Source organism: Agelaius tricolor, unplaced genomic scaffold (genome assembly GCF_023055355.1).
Source record: "Agelaius tricolor isolate 1412-34295 unplaced genomic scaffold, bAgeTri1.0.p SCAF_23, whole genome shotgun sequence".
NCBI classification, from domain to species: Eukaryota; Metazoa; Chordata; class Aves; order Passeriformes; family Icteridae; genus Agelaius; species Agelaius tricolor.
Genome location: NW_027269283.1, coordinates 12,832,073 through 12,851,732, shown reverse-complemented (window position 1 = coordinate 12,851,732; position 19,660 = coordinate 12,832,073). Strand labels below are relative to the sequence as shown.

General features: G+C 45.4%; 1 protein-coding gene across 1 annotated transcript; it reads left to right on the top strand.

Annotated features, from left to right (window-relative positions):
• Nucleotides 1-1,555: 1,555 nt before the first annotated feature.
• On the top strand, nt 1,556-17,923 carry PARD6B (par-6 family cell polarity regulator beta). Its single transcript, XM_071446659.1, has 3 exons — nt 1,556-1,829; nt 6,394-6,616; nt 13,361-17,923. The coding sequence occupies exons 1-3, from the start codon at nt 1,764-1,766 to the stop codon at nt 14,188-14,190; spliced, it is 1,119 nt and encodes a 372-aa protein (XP_071302760.1). The 5' UTR covers nt 1,556-1,763; the 3' UTR covers nt 14,191-17,923.
• Nucleotides 17,924-19,660: the final 1,737 nt, after the last annotated feature.

Here is a 19,660-nt window from a genome sequence, read left to right as displayed (position 1 = left end):
TTATCCTGGTCTTGCTCTCATAGCTGTAATCTGCCTACTACTGCACCAGGATCACAGATTCTATCTGAATTTACAGGCTGAATTCTCCATGCATCCTTCTGCAGTGTAAAACCAAAACATGCTGGATAAAGGACGAGAAGACTTGAATCAGCCTAGACACTGTCTGGCAGCAAACTATACTTAACTATTAACAATATCCTCTGTGCTAATTACAGCTTGTCTTGGCTCGAGTGAGAGCTGCAATTCCTTTGCCTTTGGCGTGATGGGAGGAAGATCAACTGCACAAAAATCAGCACCGACTTAGAAGTGATTCAGCACTGGATGCTTTTTATTTAATTACCGATTACCAAGTGAGACTTGAGAACTGACTAGACACCCGTGGTGTGCCTCAGGTGCAAGGCATTGTTTGAGCTCCCATCACCGCCATGCAGATCCACATCTCCCCACACAGATCTACACCATGAAACCTCACACTGCGTTCTCCTCTACCAGATTTATGGATAATGGAGAGACCTGTAATTCAAAGGTCTGTTGACATAATGAGATTAATGTACATCCTTTCTTCTTGTCCATACACGTGACAAGTCTTTTTCTTTCAGACAGTTTACAATCTCTGGGGATTGTACTTTTGTCAGGGTAGCTTAACTGGCCTTTAGACTAAATTGATCTGTCTCAGAATTAATACAAGGAAGGTTATCTCTGACGTTACCGGATCCCACAATCTTATTTGCAACTAAAATGAAAACAAGCTCCATGAGCACCTTTACAGGTGGACACAGAACCACATCCTGAAAGGAAGACTTCAAACTCTTGGCCTGACCAAGATTTATTTATGTAATATGCAAACATCAACTAACACTGGTGTGGTTTGTGTGTTACACCCGTGGGACCCCGAGATCCCCGAATCACAGAACTGCTGTGGCTGAAGGGATCCTTGTCTGGAGCTGGCTCAGCCATGCCCAAGCTCGATGGCTGAGGGGTCTGAGCCTCCAGGGCAGCCTGACCCGGGGGCTGCGGGGTCGTGAGGGGCGCAGGGCTGGGGATGGCGGCTCCTCAGGCCTGTGGGGTGAGGGTTAGGGCTGGCTCCTCAGGGCTCTGGGGTGAGGGTTAGGTTAGGGTTAGGGCTGGCTCCTCAGGCCTGTGGGGTGAGGGTTAGGGCTGGCTCCTCAGGGCTGTGGGGTGAGGGTTAGGGCTGGCTCCTCAGGGCTCTGGGGTGAGGGTTAGGGCTGGCTCCTCAGGGCTGTGGGGTGAGGGTTAGGGCTGGCTCCTCAGGCCTGTGGACGACCCGGAGCGCGGCATGGAGGCTCTTGAGGGCCGCGGGAGGATGCGGAGCCGCGGGATGGCGGCTCCCCGGCGCGGGAGGTGCCCGCGGAGGCAGCGGGAGCCGATCCGCGCTCCAGCCCCGTGCAGGACAACGGCTGCGGAGGCAGGGCCTGCACCTGCAGCGGGTACAGGAGCACAGAGCCCGCACCGCTCCCGCATCGCTCCCGCGCCGCCGCCTCCATCTTGCGCTGCGGTCGCAGGTGCGCGACCCCGCCCGTGCGCGGCCCCGCGGAGGCGGCGCAGGCGCGCGAGGGCCCCGCCCCGGTGCCCGGCAGGTGCCGGAGCCGCGCGGCCCCGCCCCGGCCTCGGCCGCGCTGAGGGCGGAGGCGGCGGAGCGGCCGCGGGTGCCGGGGCTCTTGGCTGGGCCGCGCCGCTGCCCGTCCCGCAGCGCTCCGGCGGACACAGGAGCCAGAGCAGCGGACGCAGCGACCGCGCGAGGCATGAACCGGGCTCAGCGCGGGGCCGCGGGCAGCCGCGGCCTGGGCACCATGGAGGTGAAGAGCAAGGTGGGAGCCGTCGCCGCCGCCTGAGGGCCGCGGGCGCGGGGGAAGGAGCGGGCCGGCCCTGCGGGGCCGTCGGGCCGCGGTGTCGCTGCGGGGACAGGACGGGGACAGGGACGGCGTCAGCTGCTGACTCACCTGCCCGAGGGGCCGCCGGGGCACGGCCGCCGGGGCCTGAGCGCTCCGCAGGCCACAGGGCTCGGGCGGGCGGGCCCCGCGCTCCCTCCCCACCTGGCCCCGCTGCCCCCGGCGGAGGTGGTGGGGTCGCTTGCTGGGCGCGCTGTCTGCGGGGAAAAAATATAAATGGTTTTGAGGGGTTTAAAAGAAAACAGGTAAGTGGAGTTGACCCCTGAGTCTCTGGACGGACTGAAAGACGTACAGACAAATATGTACGGAAAGCGTGGGATCACTGGGCCAAGGAGGTGTTTATAGACATGCTTGGGCAGTGGAGTACATGATCTCCAGAGGATCCTTCCAACCCTAACAGTTCTGTGATAATTTGCAAGCGTCAGGATCCTCTATTTGTCCGAATTGCGATGAGTGCGTTTGTTAGTGACTGTTTCTGTAGTTACCTTTTTTCCCTAATGATTATGTCTTTCTGTAGCTTTTTGTGCGGTACAGCGTAGGCTCACAGTAGAGGTAGAGGTGAGCCCTGGCTAGCTTATCCAAAAGTGGAGTTTGCCTTCTCTTAGAGGCCCCGAGAGACTTTTACCCTGGCAGTGTTGCAGGAGTGTGTACTTGTGTGTTCCCGCAGAGATCACCTGTGTCAGGTGCTCACAGCTTTGCCCAGCTCTGTAAATTCTCCCATGTGTATATCCACTCCTTTTTAAATTTTTTTTTGATGCTTAGACAAAGTTTTTCTGATAAAATTTAGATATTTTGAGAGAAATTAGATTTTTTTTTCTGCTTTATATTCGTAATAATTTCCAGTTGTAAAACTGCTGGATGTACAGTATGAGGTGGAGTGTCTCTCTTAGTTAAAGAAATGTTGAGTTAAAGTCCCTTTTTCATTGCCTAGGCAGATTGTAAGTGCATCCACGTGGGAATGTGTTTTCTTTCCATTGGTGGCCACATGGCTTTCTTGGGTTGTTTTTGAAGTGGGGAGCAGCCTGTGCTCTGTCCCCTCCCTTCCTGCTAGTGAGGTGTTAGAGCAGCAGTGCAGGTGAAGCAGTCAGGGCTCGAGCTGTGTGGATGTTTCAGGATAATGTATCATTTAGAGGTGGAACTTCTGGACAGTGTGAGGTTGGTCTCTACAGCCTGAATGAGGATGATTTCTTTAAAGTGTTCAATTTCCCTGTGGCCTAAACCAGCAAGCACAGGAGTATCAGGTAGCTGTTATTTCACGTAGCAGTTAAGTTAGTACTGTGATGGGGAAGTCTTTCATTTATGCTCTTATAATGTTGAGAATGATCAGTATGATGTGCTTACAAACCCAAATCACTTGTTTCCTCAGCCCTACTGTTTCCCCGCTGTGTGTTTTCCTTGATTTAAAATCTATCTAGGGGATCAGCCCTGGGATGTGTTCCTGGTGTTTGTACAGAGAAATGTAGCCCTAATGAATAGGGATTGTCCCTCAAGTGCATATTATGGAGCAGGATTCAAGGCATTCCTAGAACTACTTGTTACTAATGCATTATTTAACAGCACCTCAATTTAATATCGCAGAGGAGTCATCTTCCTTCTATGAAAATGAGCAATTCTGGAGAGAAAGAAGAAACGCCTGTGTGGGAGGTGGAGGGAGCCATTCCTGTGGAGTGGCCTGGGCTTTGAAGGTTGCTCCATGATGCACAGCTCTTTATTTAGATATTCCAAATCAATAACTGTGCCTCAGCTGACAAGGCTGGGCCCAACTGTGCTTGCAGTTACATGAGCACAATCCTTTTGTTAGTTTAGTTTATTCAGTTTGGGTAACTGCTCTGAGCTTGCCCTGGCGATTCCTGTAGTACTTGAATTCCAGTCAGCCCATTTTCTTGCCATGGAAAATAAAGCTTTATACCCCAGACTACAGTTCCTAGTGATGGTATGGAAACCCCAAGTTTCTAGTTCTCTATATATTAAAATTCAGGTTTCCCCCCGTTTTCATGACTTGGAATAACATTTTTTTCTGAGTACAATCTGAAAAACTGGTAAGCCAGAGAAGATGACCGCAGCTCATGTTCTGTCAGTGATGGAGACTTGCATCGAGCATCTCTGCGCTGTGTTTCAGAGGACTAAAAAGGGTGACCCATAAATGAGTGTTAAGTGAGCATCCCGGGTGCCTTCGTGCTGTGCTCCATGGCTCCCCTGCTTCTCCCGGGGGAGGCACAGAGGGGAGGCACAGAGGCAGGAGGGCTTGTAAAGAACTCAGGTGGCAAGGAGCCTTCTCTGCTTAAGTTACTGCTCTAGGACATCAAGTGCAGGCCTGTTTCATGGGATGGAAGTGTCTGCAGACATCTCAGCGGTTCAAAGAATGGAATTGCACTGTTGGACTTGTCTTTTATCTGCTTTCTAATAGTATTGAGCAAACTGTGTTAGGAAATACGAGTGGGTTAGGAGTATTTTGGTATTTGCACCAAATGTATATAAAATAACATGGAAAAAAATAAAAACCACACGTTTGAAAATCTGGACCTTTGCTTGCTGTGGTAAGATTCAACATTTATTCCAACCTGAGGGTGCGGTTGTTGGCTTTTTAAAACTTTTATTACTGAATTGTGTTTAAGCTGTGTAATCCTTGAAAGCCAAACAGTTTCGATGTGTGCCGTGCATGGGCAGCTCCTGCGGGGCTCGCAGCTGGGGCAGGAGCTGGGGCAGGACCAGGTCCTGCGCTGATGTCACGACTGAGCTGTGCTGCCTCTGACGCGCCGGGAGTTCCTCCCGTGGGCTGGGCTTTTGTTTGTAAGCAGGTACGAATCATCCCTTCTGCCTCATTAGTCAGTGGTAGGGTAATTGCAGGTTTTTTAGAGCAGGAATGTTCCCAGATAATTCCTTTATTTGAAGCTTTTGGAGGAAGGTGGGGTGTTGAAGGTGGAGCTTGTTTTGAGTTAGGTGGTGTTAACGTGCTAACAACGAGGTCCTTGTCTGCTGATTTTCAGTGCTTTGTTTGTATGTGAGAGCTCCAAGGCTTTTATTCTCCAAAGGATTGCAATAGTGTGAGGTGAAGTGCACCTCCACATCTCCTGTGTGTAAAATACACCCAAGTATGTGACACTGAGGCTCAAACGTGCACTCAGAGCATTTTGTTCCGGTGTGCTTCTGCTCTGCTTAAAACTAAACTTGCTAAAGAAATTATTTAAAATCTTTATTTTCACTGTAGGTTAGCAATAGAATTCACACACAAAAAAGCAGCCAATTTAGTGTTTTTGAATTATTAGCTTATTATCCTTTTAATTCGTATACAGTCTGTTCTGGTTTTTGTAACCTGGCTGCTGCTATCTCTGGATTCCTTTTGACGTCTCTGGTATGTTGTGTATGTGCCTGATACGGAGGATTTAGAGTAATTTTTATCCAATATTCTGTTTGCTTTGGGTCCTGCCCTTATTAGGCAGAACACCAACATTTTACTAGCTATGTGTGGTAAAAATCACAATTTGTCTAGTCTACATCAAATGCTCATCCTTTTCTTGGCACCCAGTTGAGTCTCTGCCTGCCCCCACTGTATTATTGCCTTAGTCAGCAACGTGTTTTAATAAGTGTTTGCTTTAGAGATGATGTAGGAGACTGAGCTTGAGTGGATTTGTGAGCTGGGTTTTTTGTTGAATGATTATGTTGACTACAAGCAAATGCTACCCCTTAAAGTAGTGTCAGTGACTAATTTTCTTTTTTCCATATTTTCTGAACCTTACCAGATTTGGAAAATCCAGGTTCTATACCCTGGATAGAACCCTGATTTAAAAGACTGTTGCAATCAAGATTTGAGCCTTGCTCATGCGCAGGAATCTTCTGAATGCTCTTAAAGGCAGTGGCTGTCGCCTCTGTCATCTCGGAGCTGAGATCAGCTCCCCGGAGCTGTGCTGCACGCGGGTTGTGCTGAAAGCAGCAGCTCTTCATCTTTGTGGTGCTCACAGCCAAGGGCCGTTTTCACTTCCTGCCCAAGCAGCCGGGGCTGTGAAGGCTGCTCAGCCTTGCTGGGTGACCCAGGGTTGTGTAACGATCTCTGCACGCTGTTCTCAAGGGCACGGGCAGTTGTCAGAACCGAACTCCAGGTGGGCACACAGCACAGGCTGTCGATCACAGCCCTGCTTTCAGTGCCACAGCAGTGCTGCCCCCAGCCTGTCCCTTGCCCAGCGTGGCTGCTCCATGAGCCCATGGGAACCTGCAGCCATCCCTGCCCCGGTTCATCACTCAGTGCTCCCTCAGTTAAATGGAGCAGTGGAACAGCCCTGGCACGCTCAAAGGTACACATTTCACCAGCTGCAAAACTAGTGTTAACTTCGGGGAAAAAACAACTGTTTTCACTGACTGTTTTATTATACCATGTCAAAATTGTTTGTTGTAGGTTTTAGTGCACTTTTAATTCCATAACATTTCTGGTTTAACATTAAATAATCGTTGCTTCCATATTAATGATGTAAGATGTATTTTGTTGTAGTTTGGGGCAGAATTTCGACGATTTTCTCTGGAGAGATCGAAGCCTGGGAAGTTTGAGGAGTTCTATGGATTACTGCAGCACGTGCACAAGATCCCAAACGTTGATGTTCTGGTGGGGTACACGGACATTCATGGAGACCTGCTGCCTATCAATAATGATGACAATTATCACAAAGCAGTCTCTACAGCCAATCCTCTCCTCAGGATTTTCATTCAGAGAAAAGGTAAGAGCACTTGAGGAATGTGAACCATCTGTTCATCCAGTTGCAGTGTGATGTATGGAGGAAAAAACCCTTCAGTCCTATTTCTTCATGTCAAATTCCGTAATAATTATGAGTCATGAAAGGTATTCACAACTTGTCTCTCTTGCAAGAGCTTCCTCAGGCAACCTATTTATACTTTGTGATATTTTGCTTATATTTAGTTGAGTTAAAGTCAAGTTAAATCTCTAGCAAATGCTTCTTTCTGGTTTTATGTAAGCAGATGAAAATAAACTTTTAACCTCTAAGCTTTTCTGCTCTGTATGTTGGATACTTTTCACTGAAAATTCCAGTCTTGATCAGACAAGAAGACCATTACAGGATGGAAGGTAATATTAAAAATGTTATTACATGAAGTATTAAATGCAATATTAAAATATAAATTCAAGACTAACTTTGTAATATGCTACTCTTATCACACTTTCCTAATAAAACATCTTGAAGTTTTCAGCTGCCAAGCTTATATCAGTTAGCAAACCTCAGGAGTGAGGGCTGCTTGCTTTGATGGTTTGCGTGTAAAAGTACTGTGTCTGCTCTGGTTATGTTCCTACTGTCTGCTTTTGTTCATTAAGGGAAAAAAATCCAATTGGAAGTTTGTATTTGTTCTTGTGGTGTTGTTCCAGGTTGTTGTGAAGACAGGAATCTTTTCCTTAGAAAATGCTTGGGCATCAGAACCTTTTGTCAACTCCCACTCCAGAAAGTGAACAACTCCACAAGAGCCTGACACAAACCCAATATTCATAACCAGTGTGGCTGCTTGGCAGCTGCTGAGTGCTGGCAAAATGTTTGTTTTGTTTGTGTTGATAGTATAGAGTGTGCTCTAAGGCCTGTGCTCTCAGTGCTGAAGTGCCAAAGGCATGAAGCATTTGCTTTAGCAGAACCTGGAGAGAGACAAGGCCTGGGATTCCATCTAATCCCCTACAGTAGCCATATGACAGGAAGGGATAAGCCCCTTTGTCAGGCTGGGATTATTGAGTTTATATTTTAACACCATATGGTTTTTAGATTGTTCCTACTGTGACAGGTCCAACGTTGCCTGTTCCGAGTGTTGTGTTTATCATGCACCTTTAGTTTCCTACAGTCCTTTACCTTGATTTGATCCAGGTGGATTATTTGTTACTACTCTGGTGCCAGGAGTTGTAGAATGCACAAAAGTAGAAGATGATGATTCCATTTTAGTTTATCAGAACAAGAATTGATGAGTAGGAAAAGCTGTGCAGGAAGTTCCAGGTGTCACTGCCTTCCCTTGGGCACGAGAGCCTTCTGCCTCTGTAGTTTCAGGGAATAAAGAGCCCAGGCTGGCACCACAGTCCCCACTGCACTTTGCTGGGAATTAGTTGTGATCACACTGATCACATCCATTGGTGAAATTGGGGCTTTGCCTGTACTGACATCTTTGCATGCAGAGGAGATGTTTGTTTGATGGAAAATACAGAAACAACTTTATTCTGTATTTAATTTGTGATGGTTTGCCTGTAACCAAGGCTGGATTGGTGGAGTTAGGGATGGTTCATATTTTGTGCAGTGTGATTTAAGTGTCCTTAATTCACAGATTGCAACAACCTTACTGGCTGTGCCTCTGGAATGGAATGGAAATGTCTTAGCAAATACCTGCTATTGATGGGGCTGCTTGGATCTGGGCTGGTTTGGAGCTATATTAAGTGACACAAGTTACTTTTCCACCTGCAAGGCTACTTGTGGCTTTCATGCATTCTCTTCAATCAGCTGAAAAGTTTTTGTGGGTTTTGTAATGGAATTTTGACTTCTTTTGTATTTCCAGCGGCAGTAGTTGGGAATTTAAGATCTTTGAAAAAAAGCCACTGTGGGGAAAGAGAGAGAAAGTGTTTTGATTCTTTATAATCTATGAAATTTTTATCATACTGTCTTAACTATTTAGAAACTTCAAGTAATTTGTGCAAAGCCAGCTTGAGGTATGAGCAGACTGCAGTGAAATCTAATGTAAATACTATTAACTTCTTAGTATATTGCATCCAAGGAACACCTTGAGGGGTTGAAATGGGAGCTGCAAGATGTTTTGCTTCTACTAATAAGCAATGGTTGTGATAATGGGACTCCAGAATTTGGGAAGTGTTATGCCAGAGTAACAACTCTTCTCTTTCCTGTTTGATTTTGACTTCTCATTCTGAAAGCTTTGTTTGTCCAGAACACTTATGTGGCTTGGTTGATGTGATGTGGTAAAAAACCTAGAGATCCTGTAATGAAATCACAAATTATTCCTCGTAGGGTCCTCTAACTGTATTTCACAAAATTCCTTTAAAATACTTTATAAACTGCTCCAGTGCTAAAATCCAAACTGGGGCTTGATGTTGCCCAAGTCAGGATTGGCTGTCAGCTTGCAGAAAACATTCCTTGCTGGAATTTCATTCTGCAGTTTAACAGATTAACAGGTACTGTTGACATCTGGTATTTAAAGGTTAAACTGATGTATTGTGATTAAATCCAGATGTATGGGAGTCACTCTGTCTGTGAGAAAAACCCTTCTGCCCTTCTGAAGAGAAAATGGAGGGGAACAGTCTGCATAGGCTGAAGGGCAGCTTGATGTGGGGAGCTTTGCATTGTAAATACGAGAGCAGCAGAGATAACAGAAGATACATTTCATTATAATGTCCTTAACAGTCCCTCCAAGGATTCTAAATTACAATATCCAACTCCTGCAAGTTCTGCATGGATGTGGCTGTATTTAGAGAGAAGTGGATTCTTTGGTTAATCCACTTGTGCCTCTTGAGAGACACTTTGTCACTGAGAAGCTTTACTTTGCTGAGAAGTAAGAGCAGTTGGCTTTTTAAACAGCTCTTTGTAGACTAGCCTAGCTGTTCTGAGGCCTCTTCCTAAAAACACAGCTTGCTTTCCTAAAACCATATTTTGTTATATTTCATGACTAAATAGGAGGAGATTTGTTGGGTCATATTTAAAAAATGCTAAATTGCATCTCTGTTCAAATACATTAACTACTTGGGGGCTTTGAAAATTGAATTCTTAATGGTAACTCTACATTGATTTGCAAACGGGTCAGGGAAATATTTCAAAAATCTGTCTTCAATAACATGAAATTGAAACCAGATTTGGCATTTGTGGGCTTTTGTTTTCAATTTCATGTCATAAGTCTGTACAGATCGGTGCCACCTTGAGCTTGAGCCTGCTGGGGGGAGAAATCCTTCCTGCCCTGTGTGGACCTTCTCCTTCACACTATCTGTAGTTAACACCTTGTCCTTTGGCTTTAGGCCAAAATATTTTTGCCGGGGCTTTAAACTGATTAGTGAGGTGCCAGAACAAAGATGCCTTTGTACTTGAGAGTATTGCTTTAGAAAACTTGTTCAGCAGTGGAAGAGAGGTTACCCAGAGTGTGCTGTTCTGGTGACATTTGGGGAGATGAGTCTATCAACCTTCCACTATTTTTTTTCCTCACACGTTCTCTAACCTTAACTGTTTATCTTAAGATTTGTGCTAGTTCTGAATTCTTTAACTATTAAGAGCAGTTATAATGAAAAAAAAAACTTTCCCTCTGGTTTGTCAGAGTTTCTTAAATGTTTTGACATCTGGCTTGCAGTTTTGGGATGCTTTTACTTCAGCCATGTGTCCTGTAACTTAAGAAAGTTACTAAAAACAAAACCACCAGCTCAATTTAAGACTTCTGATTTGTCTTCTGAAAGAGACTTTTAAAGTTCCTTTCTTTTCCAAGAAATGTTTTTCTACTCTTAGATTTTGTTTAAAAAGTCCTTTGGAATCTGTTATTTGCATACAGAGATTTACATAATATTTCTTTCAAAGCCAGTCCTGTTGCAGCTGATCTTTGTGCTTCTCTGCTAACTGGAAAAAATTGATTAGGACAGGAGTTCCCAGCTGATAGTTGTGGAAGGCAGCCTGGGAGGTGGCTTCTGTGAAGGAAGTTGGGAGCAGTTCGAAATCTAACTTGGGTAAAGAGCACAAACTGTCTTTGACCATTTACAGGACATGATAGATCTACTTGGATGTAATAAATTTGTTTGTGTATCTCGCTCATGCCAGACTTCCTGCAGGGTGTGTGTCCTGTCATGAAGGTGAAGAAGCCTTATAGCCACTGTGGCAAGCTGGGATCATGGAATGCTTTACATATTTGATATGACAGAATAGGTAAAATACCACAGTCTAATTCTCTGACCTTGTGCACTTTGAATCTAAGGGGAAAACCCCATCAACTGAACACCTTTACGTGTTGCAATGACACGGGAGAACACTCGTGGCAGAGTCAGTCCTGACAAAGCTCTGCTGTCCTGTTTTCTCGTGCCTTTTTCTAAACTAGCAGCTGTACTGAGAGCAGCAGGAGCCGAGTGCTGGGGTGGCACCAGCCTGCTGGGACCTGTGTCCTGGAGCCCTCAGCAGCAGCCTGCACTTCAGCAGGAGTGAGTGCAAGTGTTACCTTGTATTTAAAGTAAGACCTGTCCAGGATCAGATTGCACAATTGTCCTTTCCAGGTTGTTTTGTAAACAGTTGTAGTTCTAAATAAAAAAAAGAGAAGTTATTGCACCTCATTGAATTGCAAAAATTCTTTCAGTGAAACACCAGATGTCTAAACTGGAAACTGGTTGGATGGGTTGTCAGGGGAGATAAGGGCAAAACTTCTCTCACTTTTCCCTTTGATCATAAATTTTTAGCAAACATGAAAAGAATTGTTCCATGTTGTCTGAAAAGTCAGTATGTTGTCAGCACTGAATGGAGTACAGGGGTTTAACCAGCTGATCTTAGTCAGACATTCCAAAGGGCCTTCTACAGAGAAAAGGCTGAGTTTCCATTTCTGTAGGTGTTTCACTTCAGACACTGCTCACCTGTTAAAAGGTTTTATGGAGAGATTGAATGGTTTTTTAATGCACCAGCTCTTCAACACAGCTGACCTAACGATCTTAGACATGTAACAATCAGATTTTAGGCTATTTCTAAAGCCTTTGTGCTTGATGTTAAGATCTAATGTTATATTAATTAAACCTTAAATTACAAAGTAACTGAGATTGCTACAGAAGTGCCTTCAGGCTATAGTAGGGCTGTGTGAATTAGGTATCTTCAGAAATAACTCCTGATTGTGTGAGTTAAATTGTTGAATAACTTTATCTATAAACATCAGTGCAAAAGATGCTCTTGTTTAGCAAACAGCTAAGCAAGAGCTTTGCCTTCTTTATGGTGTAATTATTTTTTTAAACAAAGGAAATAAAAAAGAGATGTAAATGAGGCCATCACCAGGACACATTTTTCTAAAACATGTTGATGAACTATTGTGTCCACACAAGCCAGGAGTTGACAATAAATCCCTTTGAGGGTTTTTTGTGGGCTAATTTAAATTTGTTTCTTTTCTTCTTGTCCTTTATCTTTTAGAGTACCAGGTCCAAGACTGCCTTCCTAGAGCAGGCAAAGCACTGTTCTTGTGTTCAGCAGCCCTAAAGGCTGGGAAGGGAAGGGAAGGGAAGGGAAGGGAAGGGAAGGGAAGGGAGGAGTTGGTGTTAGATGCTGCAGTAGTGTTAGCCTCTTGCTCTAGGAGTACTTTCTCTGGTCTGTTTTGCTTGAAGCGTCTGAGGAGTCCAAATGTAACTGGTTCATGTCTGTGTATCTCAGCCTCAGAAGCAAATGCACTCATTGATTTCCTCAGCAGCTGGCAGCTGTCCTGAAATGCCACCAGGGCAGCATTGCCACAGTCAGACTAGTCCACAGATTGAATGTATAACCATTCTTCCACTTTCTTGGCTCTACCAATGGCATCTGAATGGGATAATACAAAGAAATCCCAACTTCTCTGGGTCCTGGGGTTAGTGCAGTCCAGCTCTGCATGATTATTGGGGCTTTTCCCCTGCAGAGCAAAGATGTGTGTAGTCTGAGTGATTACACTCAATTTATGAGTGTAAATCAGAGGAAGCTCAGATCTGAATGTATTTAGGTTGATTCTTTTTGGTGAGTTATTGCATATTAAAATGAAAAATGGAACCTTTGGTAAATAAGCATTTCAGAAATCAGTATTGCTTCCGCAGAACATGTTTTCTTGTCCCTTACAAGTAGTTGTGGGACTAATATGTTTTCTTTTGGATTTTTTTAAGCTCTAAGCCATTTGCCTATTCCTGTATCAAGTTGTGGCAGTTACAGCATTGCCTGCATGAACAGTTTTGCTTGAAGTATTTGTGTGCGAGGTCTCTTTGTTTCTGCTCCACAGCCATTTTACCTACATGGCGTGGGGGCAGGGAAGAGTGCAGAATGGAATAAGCTTTCTGGAGTTTGAATCCAGGTCACTTGGCTGCCTCCCAGTAACTAGGCAATAATAGGCACGCTGGCTGCTTTCCCTTTTTCATTCTTTCTTTTCCAGTGATCTGAAACCTGAGGAGAGAAAACTAGCAAGTGGAATTACTCTGAATAAAATTAAAATGTTTCTAGGAATGTACTCACTCTTTCCATTCTACCCTTTCTCAGGCAGCTGTAGCTCTTTGTGTCTGCTGCTGACTGCTTTTAATTTCTTTTGCGTGCGCTCTTTCCTTCAGTAGCAGAAAACCAAAAGTATTCCAAACTTTGTGTGTCATAACATTCAAGGTTTTGTTTCACGAGTAGAGAGGAACTCTTCTGTGATAGTACGGCTAACACTTTGTAGAGGAGCTGTTGGCCTCTGCTGAGCTAACACACATGAGCAGTGTGACCTGGCTGCTGCGGGCTCTAATCCCCGTGCGCTCTGTCTTACAGAGGATGCAGACTACAGTGCCTTCGGGACGGACACCATGACGAGGAAGAAGAACGTCCTATCCAACGTGCTGCGTCCGGACAACCACAAGAAGAAGCCCCACATTGTCATTAGCATGCCCCAGGACTTCAGGCCCGTGTCCTCCATCATAGACGTGGATATTCTGCCCGAGACCCACCGCAGGGTGCGGCTCTACAAGTACGGCACCGACAAACCGCTGGGCTTCTACATCCGCGACGGCTCCAGCGTCAGGGTCACCCCGCACGGGCTGGAGAAGGTGCCGGGCATCTTCATATCCAGGCTGGTCCCCGGGGGGCTGGCTCAGAGCACGGGCCTGCTGGCTGTCAACGATGAGGTGCTGGAGGTGAACGGCATTGAGGTGTCAGGAAAAAGCCTCGATCAAGTTACAGACATGATGATTGCCAACAGCCGCAACCTGATCATCACGGTCAGACCCGCCAACCAGAGGAACAACGTCGTGAGGAACAGTCGGACTTCGGGCAGCTCCGGCCAGTCCACCGAGTCCAGCCTCCCCAGCAGCACTCCAAACGTGCTGGGCAGTCTGCTGCAAGGAGAGGAGGAGAGCGATGAGGAGGACATTATTATTGAAGACAGCGGCGAGCCGCAGCACATCCCAAAAGCTGCGCCTGCCAGCGAAAGCATAGAATCCTTATCACAAATTGAACTCCTCCACGAGTCCACACAAAATGGATTCCTTCCTTCCAGTGAGATGAGCTTGAATCACTCAACAGGCAGCATTAGCATGGAGTATGAAGCCCCAGAGCCAGGCCGTAAGTCCTTAGAGGAAGATGGAACTATAATAACACTATGAAATGACATTGGTGTACTTTGTATAAGTAAGGATGCCATACATGTTTTAATTGGGCTTAATATGTAACACACTTTATACCTCTCCATCTACCAAGCACTGCAGTTAGATTAAAAGGAAGGAAAAAAGTAAAATCAAGAAATTCAAAATTACATAAGTTGACTAACTTCATTAATTCTGCACTTCAATGTAAATAATTCACAAAGCTGGACAATAATTGATAAATAGCTGAAAATGAATGAGGGAAATTTAAATTGAAAATGAAGGATAGCTAAGTGATGGCTGTGAGCTTTCTTTTAAAGGTACTTGATTTTTATTATTTTTTTATGCCGTATACTACTGGTTCTATAGCAGTAACCTTGCTCACCTGTGTGGCTGACCATCTCCCAGGCTGTGGTTTCACCTTCCTCTGAAGGGCTGCTTTGTGTGATGGAGCTGCCCCAGCCACATCACTGCTGTTCTGCTGCTGCTCTGCTGGCACAGCTGTGCGTGGGCTCTGGGCCAGAGGTGGCTGGGAAGGGATGGGTGACTGGTCTGGCCCTGGCTGACACAGGGGCAGCAGGGCTCTGTGGGCAGTGGGGTTTGGAGGTCACTGTTCCTTTGTGAGTGAATGTGCAACCACAGGCCTGATAGTCAGGCACCATTACTGGTTTTAATGGCCAGGCTTGCTTTTAATGACTCTGATTTGGAAATTCAGATGTGAAAGTCTTAACACTAATGCATCAAAGACCTGTTCTCATTCTAGTTTGTAATATTTAAGGATATAATTTGATTTAGTTATTGATCCCAGTAAATTACAAACAAATCAAATGTAAACTTAATGCTATGGAAATAGCATAATGCAATCTCTGTTACACTTGCAGTCCTAGTAGAAACTGTAATGATTTCTACTAGCAAAGGTTTGTTGGAATGAGCCTGGATTGTATATAAGTGACTTTCTTCAAACCTGAACAAGTTAGAACAGTCTTGTTAAATCCCTGGATTAAAAAAAGTTTTAAATGAGAATGAGGCTTTTCTACACCTGGTTTGAGCCATGTGATATTAAGTTATTCATTACTAGGAACTGCTCTGTAAATGCAGGTTGTTCTGTGCCCCTGGCTGGGTGTTGTGGATATTACAGTGTTGCTCTGTGTGCAAACACTGATGACAAGTCCTGATGCTGCAAGAGCAAAGGTGTGTGTGTAAGCACTGCACTCGCTGGGACAGCTGCAGGGGAGGCTTCTGCCATTGTTTTTATCCTTCCCCTTCTTGTATCTCCCACTTTACCCCTTCGGCCCTTGGTTCCAACCAGACCCTCCTCTGGGAACAGAACTTGTAGCAGGAAATGAGCTGGGACCAATAGGACTGGGGAGAAGGATCTCCCCAGGGCTGCCTTGGCCTCTGTCAGGAGGAGTGGGGTGCTGCCAGTTCTGTCCTTGGTCCTGTGCTCCCCAGAGCAGCAGTCGGGTGCTTGGCAGTGTGTTCCACCCTCTGGGAAGATGTGATGAGTGGGAAGGGAGACTGACCCCTTTCTTTTTTCCCCCTCAGTCTATTTGAGGAAAATCTACCTCTGGTAACTTTACTAACAGGAGACCAACTCAACTGTAAGTTTAATGGTAGGGCATCTGTAGAAGTCCTCACAGACTGTCGGAGCCTAAACCTGTGTTTGTTTCAGGTTTTTGTGATGGTGCAAACACTGCTGCAGAAACAAATCCCTGCTGTTTGATGTTACAAAGTGCACATTGGAAGTTAGTATCTGATGAGCAGTTTTCTCAAACCTGCAATGCCATTGGAGTCCAAGATGCCAAGAGAGGCATCCATCCCTCTTAGGGTTTATGGAGAATAGGCACAGCAGGCAGTGATACTCTGCAAACACAGCTGAGGGGCTCTTTTGTTACACTTATTTATGGTTTCTTAGTGTGTGTGTGTGTGGAGAGCCCTGGAATCTTACAAGAACAAGATCTTTCAAGTGTGTCTTACTTGTTTTGCTAATAATTATTGAAAATGAAGTAACTACATCCCCTTAGTGTGAAATGAGAAAAAGGAATGTTCATTCTGCAACATGGAGACTTTACCTGTGCATGTTTTCTCTCAGTGCTGCTCTACACTTCCTTTCTTTATGGAAGATTGTTTACTTTGACAATATCTTTATTTTCCTTTGTCAAAAGACTTTCCTTCCTGTATGAAATCACCAGTGGAGGGTGAGACTCATTATTCTGCTAGTTTGCACTTCTGTGCCTTTGGTTTACTTGAATGTATTGTGAATAATCAAAGGAATAAAGGCACTTGGATGGGAAGAGAAGAGAGGTCCAGAGGTACAGAGAATGAACTGGTAGTGCACTTAGTGCAGGTGAAATGTTTTCATTCCATGCAAATCCCCTCTGGGGCTGGTGCGGCCCGTGAGGATTCTGAAGCTCAGATCACAGCTGGAAGGATGGAGTCGCCTGGGAGGGCTGGGTCTGGCCAGGAGCCTGGGCAGGTGCCAGCCCTGAGGCTGCTGTGCTGCCAGGCCCGTGGGTGGGTGGTCTGAATAACATTGATGCCAGTATTAAGGACTTGTAGAAATTTAACCGAGGTCCTTCTCTAAACTGCATGAGACTTCATCTCTTAGGACCTGTCCTGCAAACTGAGTAATCTCAACGTGAGATCATGTTCTTTTTGACGTAGATCATGTTCTGTTTCACAGAAATTGGGTGACATGTAGTAAAACTAAGCATTTGGGACTTGATAAAAAAAGAATAAAACTGAAGAATGTGTATTTACAGTTATAATGACAGACTGCACAGCATGCAATTGCTTAACGCTGCAGTTACCATAAAGTTTCTAAAGTTCTTCCATATCTTACTAATACATACACTGTTAATTACAAAAGATTTTTAAATTGCTACTTTGGGATGATCAATGGTTGATTATGAGTGGCTAAATTTAATTTTATATATAAATGATACTGGGCTTCAGTATAGGGTTTTTTAAAATATGCTGATATTGTTAGCCTTTCATTCACTACCTCCTAAATTTTTAACATCTATACTGTTTTCTCCCTGGAAGACAATACTTACAGGCTTGACTGTTTTATATAGATTTTATCTATAGCTAAGAAAAGGAGAAAGAATTCCAGAAGTGATAGTGAGGATGCTGCGCATGATTGACAATGTTACGCTGCTATTGATGTAATCTGTGTATTAAGTATCCTGTGTGTGTAAATTGTATTTTCAATCCAGATTTTATAAATTAATTTATGAAATACCCAAATTATTTCAGAATGGAATGAAAAACTAAAATTCCTTTGACTAGTGTTATATGTTGTGTACATGCACAGAGGGGGACAAGTGATGTCCCTGGTGGTTGGGAGATCCAAGTGCACCTTAATAGGAAGAACAAATTCTTAATAGAATTAAGATGCATTTACTTTAAAGTTCTGCTGTGGTACTGGAGAAGTCAAGCCTAACTGTGAATCATATGTTTTTTTCCACACCTGAATTAAATTTAGGACAATGTTCTCACAAGCTGTCTTTAACATGTGTATTTTTGTGAATATTATGTATTTTCTAATTAAATTTTACTTGCAATGTGATTTTTACATGAATGAACTTGTTTAAAATGTCAAATATCAGTATTTTTCTTACAACTTTATTGTATAATGTACATTGGTATCTCACCGAATGAAGATTGATTTTACAAAAATCAAGCTAGATGTAGTTGTATATTAGTCTTATATTTTTACAGACCAAAATAATAAATGGATATAGAAATGAAATGGTTTTTTTCTTAATTACTTTGTCAGATAAAATGAGGAAGAATGCATTCTTTTTCTCAAGTGTGACAACAGCTGGGGTTACTATTTCTCTGGTGGCCAGGGGAGCAGGCAGTGTTTTCCTGTATTATATTTCCAGTGTTCTCCATGTGTCCCTGTGCCTCCCCTGGAGCAGAGCTGTGCCCCTGGGCAGTCCCTCGGTGCTGCTGCTCTCTGTGCTGTGCTTGCTCCTGGCACAGGTTCAGGTCCCTCCTGCTGTCACCTGTGTCAGCTGCTGCTGCTGCTGTGAGTATCTCTAGAAGTGTCCATGGGGCAGCTTGAACTCAAACCCATTTCACTTACAACTGTTTCCTCCTGCCTTGGCAGCCCTGGTAAACATTTACCCAGGGAGGAGAGACTGGGCTGTGCTCAGCCCTTGGCCTGTGGCTTTTGTTCCTGCTGCTTTGGGGCAGAGCACAGAGTTCTGCCTGCACCTCCTTCGTGTCTGTGGGCCTGGTTTGTCTGTGTGCTCAGGGCTCTGCATCCCTGCAGACACAGGGCCTGGTTTGTCTGTGTGCTCAGGGCTCTGCATCCCTGCAGACACAGGGCCTGGTTTGTCTGTGTGCTCAGGGCTCTGCATCCCTGCAGACAGAGGGCCTGGTTTGTCTGTGTGCTCAGGGCTCTCCATCCCTGCAGACACAGGGCCTGGTTTGTCTGTGTGCTCAGGGCTCTCCATCCCTGCAGACACAGGGCCTGGTTTGTCTGTGTGCTCAGGGCTCTCCATCCCTGCAGACACAGGGCCTGGTTTGTCTGTGTGCTCAGGGCTCTGCATCCCTGCAGACAGAGGGCCTGGTTTGTCTGTGTGCTCAGGGCTCTGCATCCCTGCAGACAGAGGGCCTGGTTTGTCTGTGTGCTCAGGGCTCTCCATCCCTGCAGACACAGGGCCTGGTTTGTCTGTGTGCTCAGGGCTCTCCATCCCTGCAGACACAGGGCCTGGTTTGTCTGTGTGCTCAGGGCTCTCCATCCCTGCAGACAGAGCCCTGGGATCAGCAGTGCCTCAGAGTGCAGCCCAGAGAACCCAGGCTGCTGCCCTGGGCCCTGCAGTGGCTTGGAGCCGGGGGAGCTGTGCTGTCTCTGCACAGGACACTGGGAAGGAAGGCTGGGAGCAGAGTGGTGTCCCTGGCACGGTGAGAGCTCTGCAGTGCATCCTCAGCCCTGGTCCCAGCAGAGCAAAGGCTGAGGAGCTGTCCTTGAATGGCTGTCAGAGGATGGAGTGAGCCTGGCTCTGCAGAGCAGGCACAGCACAGCAGCTGAGCTGGGACTGCCAGGGAAGGAGGCTTAGTGCACTCACACAGGCCAGCAATGCTGCTGCTGCAGAGCACTCAGTGCAGTCTTCTCAAAACAGAAACTGATTTCAAGGAAGACAAACTTTCCCTCCTGCTGCCTCCTTGAGGAAGGAATGCAGCTGTTAAGTGCATCTGTCCTTTAAACCCAGGAGCATTTCACTTTTCTCAAGGTGATGAGCTCTTAAAGCATTAGGACTTGGGTTATTTTATGAAATTGAAAATTCATGTATGCTTACAGATACAGTATTTTCATAAGTAATCAAGTGCAAGTCCTACTCTCCCTATAACAACAGGAGAAAGATTTAGACTAGTGCTAAATATTCCTTTGAAGGTTTTTTTTTTATCCTCAGATTACCTGTGGCATTCTACAGACTTTCCAGAAGTCTTCTGAGTAAGTGTTCCTTGCAATACAAGT

Coding starts and splice junctions, on each gene's coding strand:
- PARD6B (XM_071446659.1), top strand. CDS start 1,764: ATGAACCGGGCTCAGCGCGGGGCCGCGGGCAGCCGCGGCCTGGGCACC. Junction 1,830..6,393: donor CCATGGAGGTGAAGAGCAAG/GTGGGAGCCGTC, acceptor ATTTTGTTGTAG/TTTGGGGCAGAATTTCGACG. Junction 6,617..13,360: donor GATTTTCATTCAGAGAAAAG/GTAAGAGCACTT, acceptor TCTGTCTTACAG/AGGATGCAGACTACAGTGCC.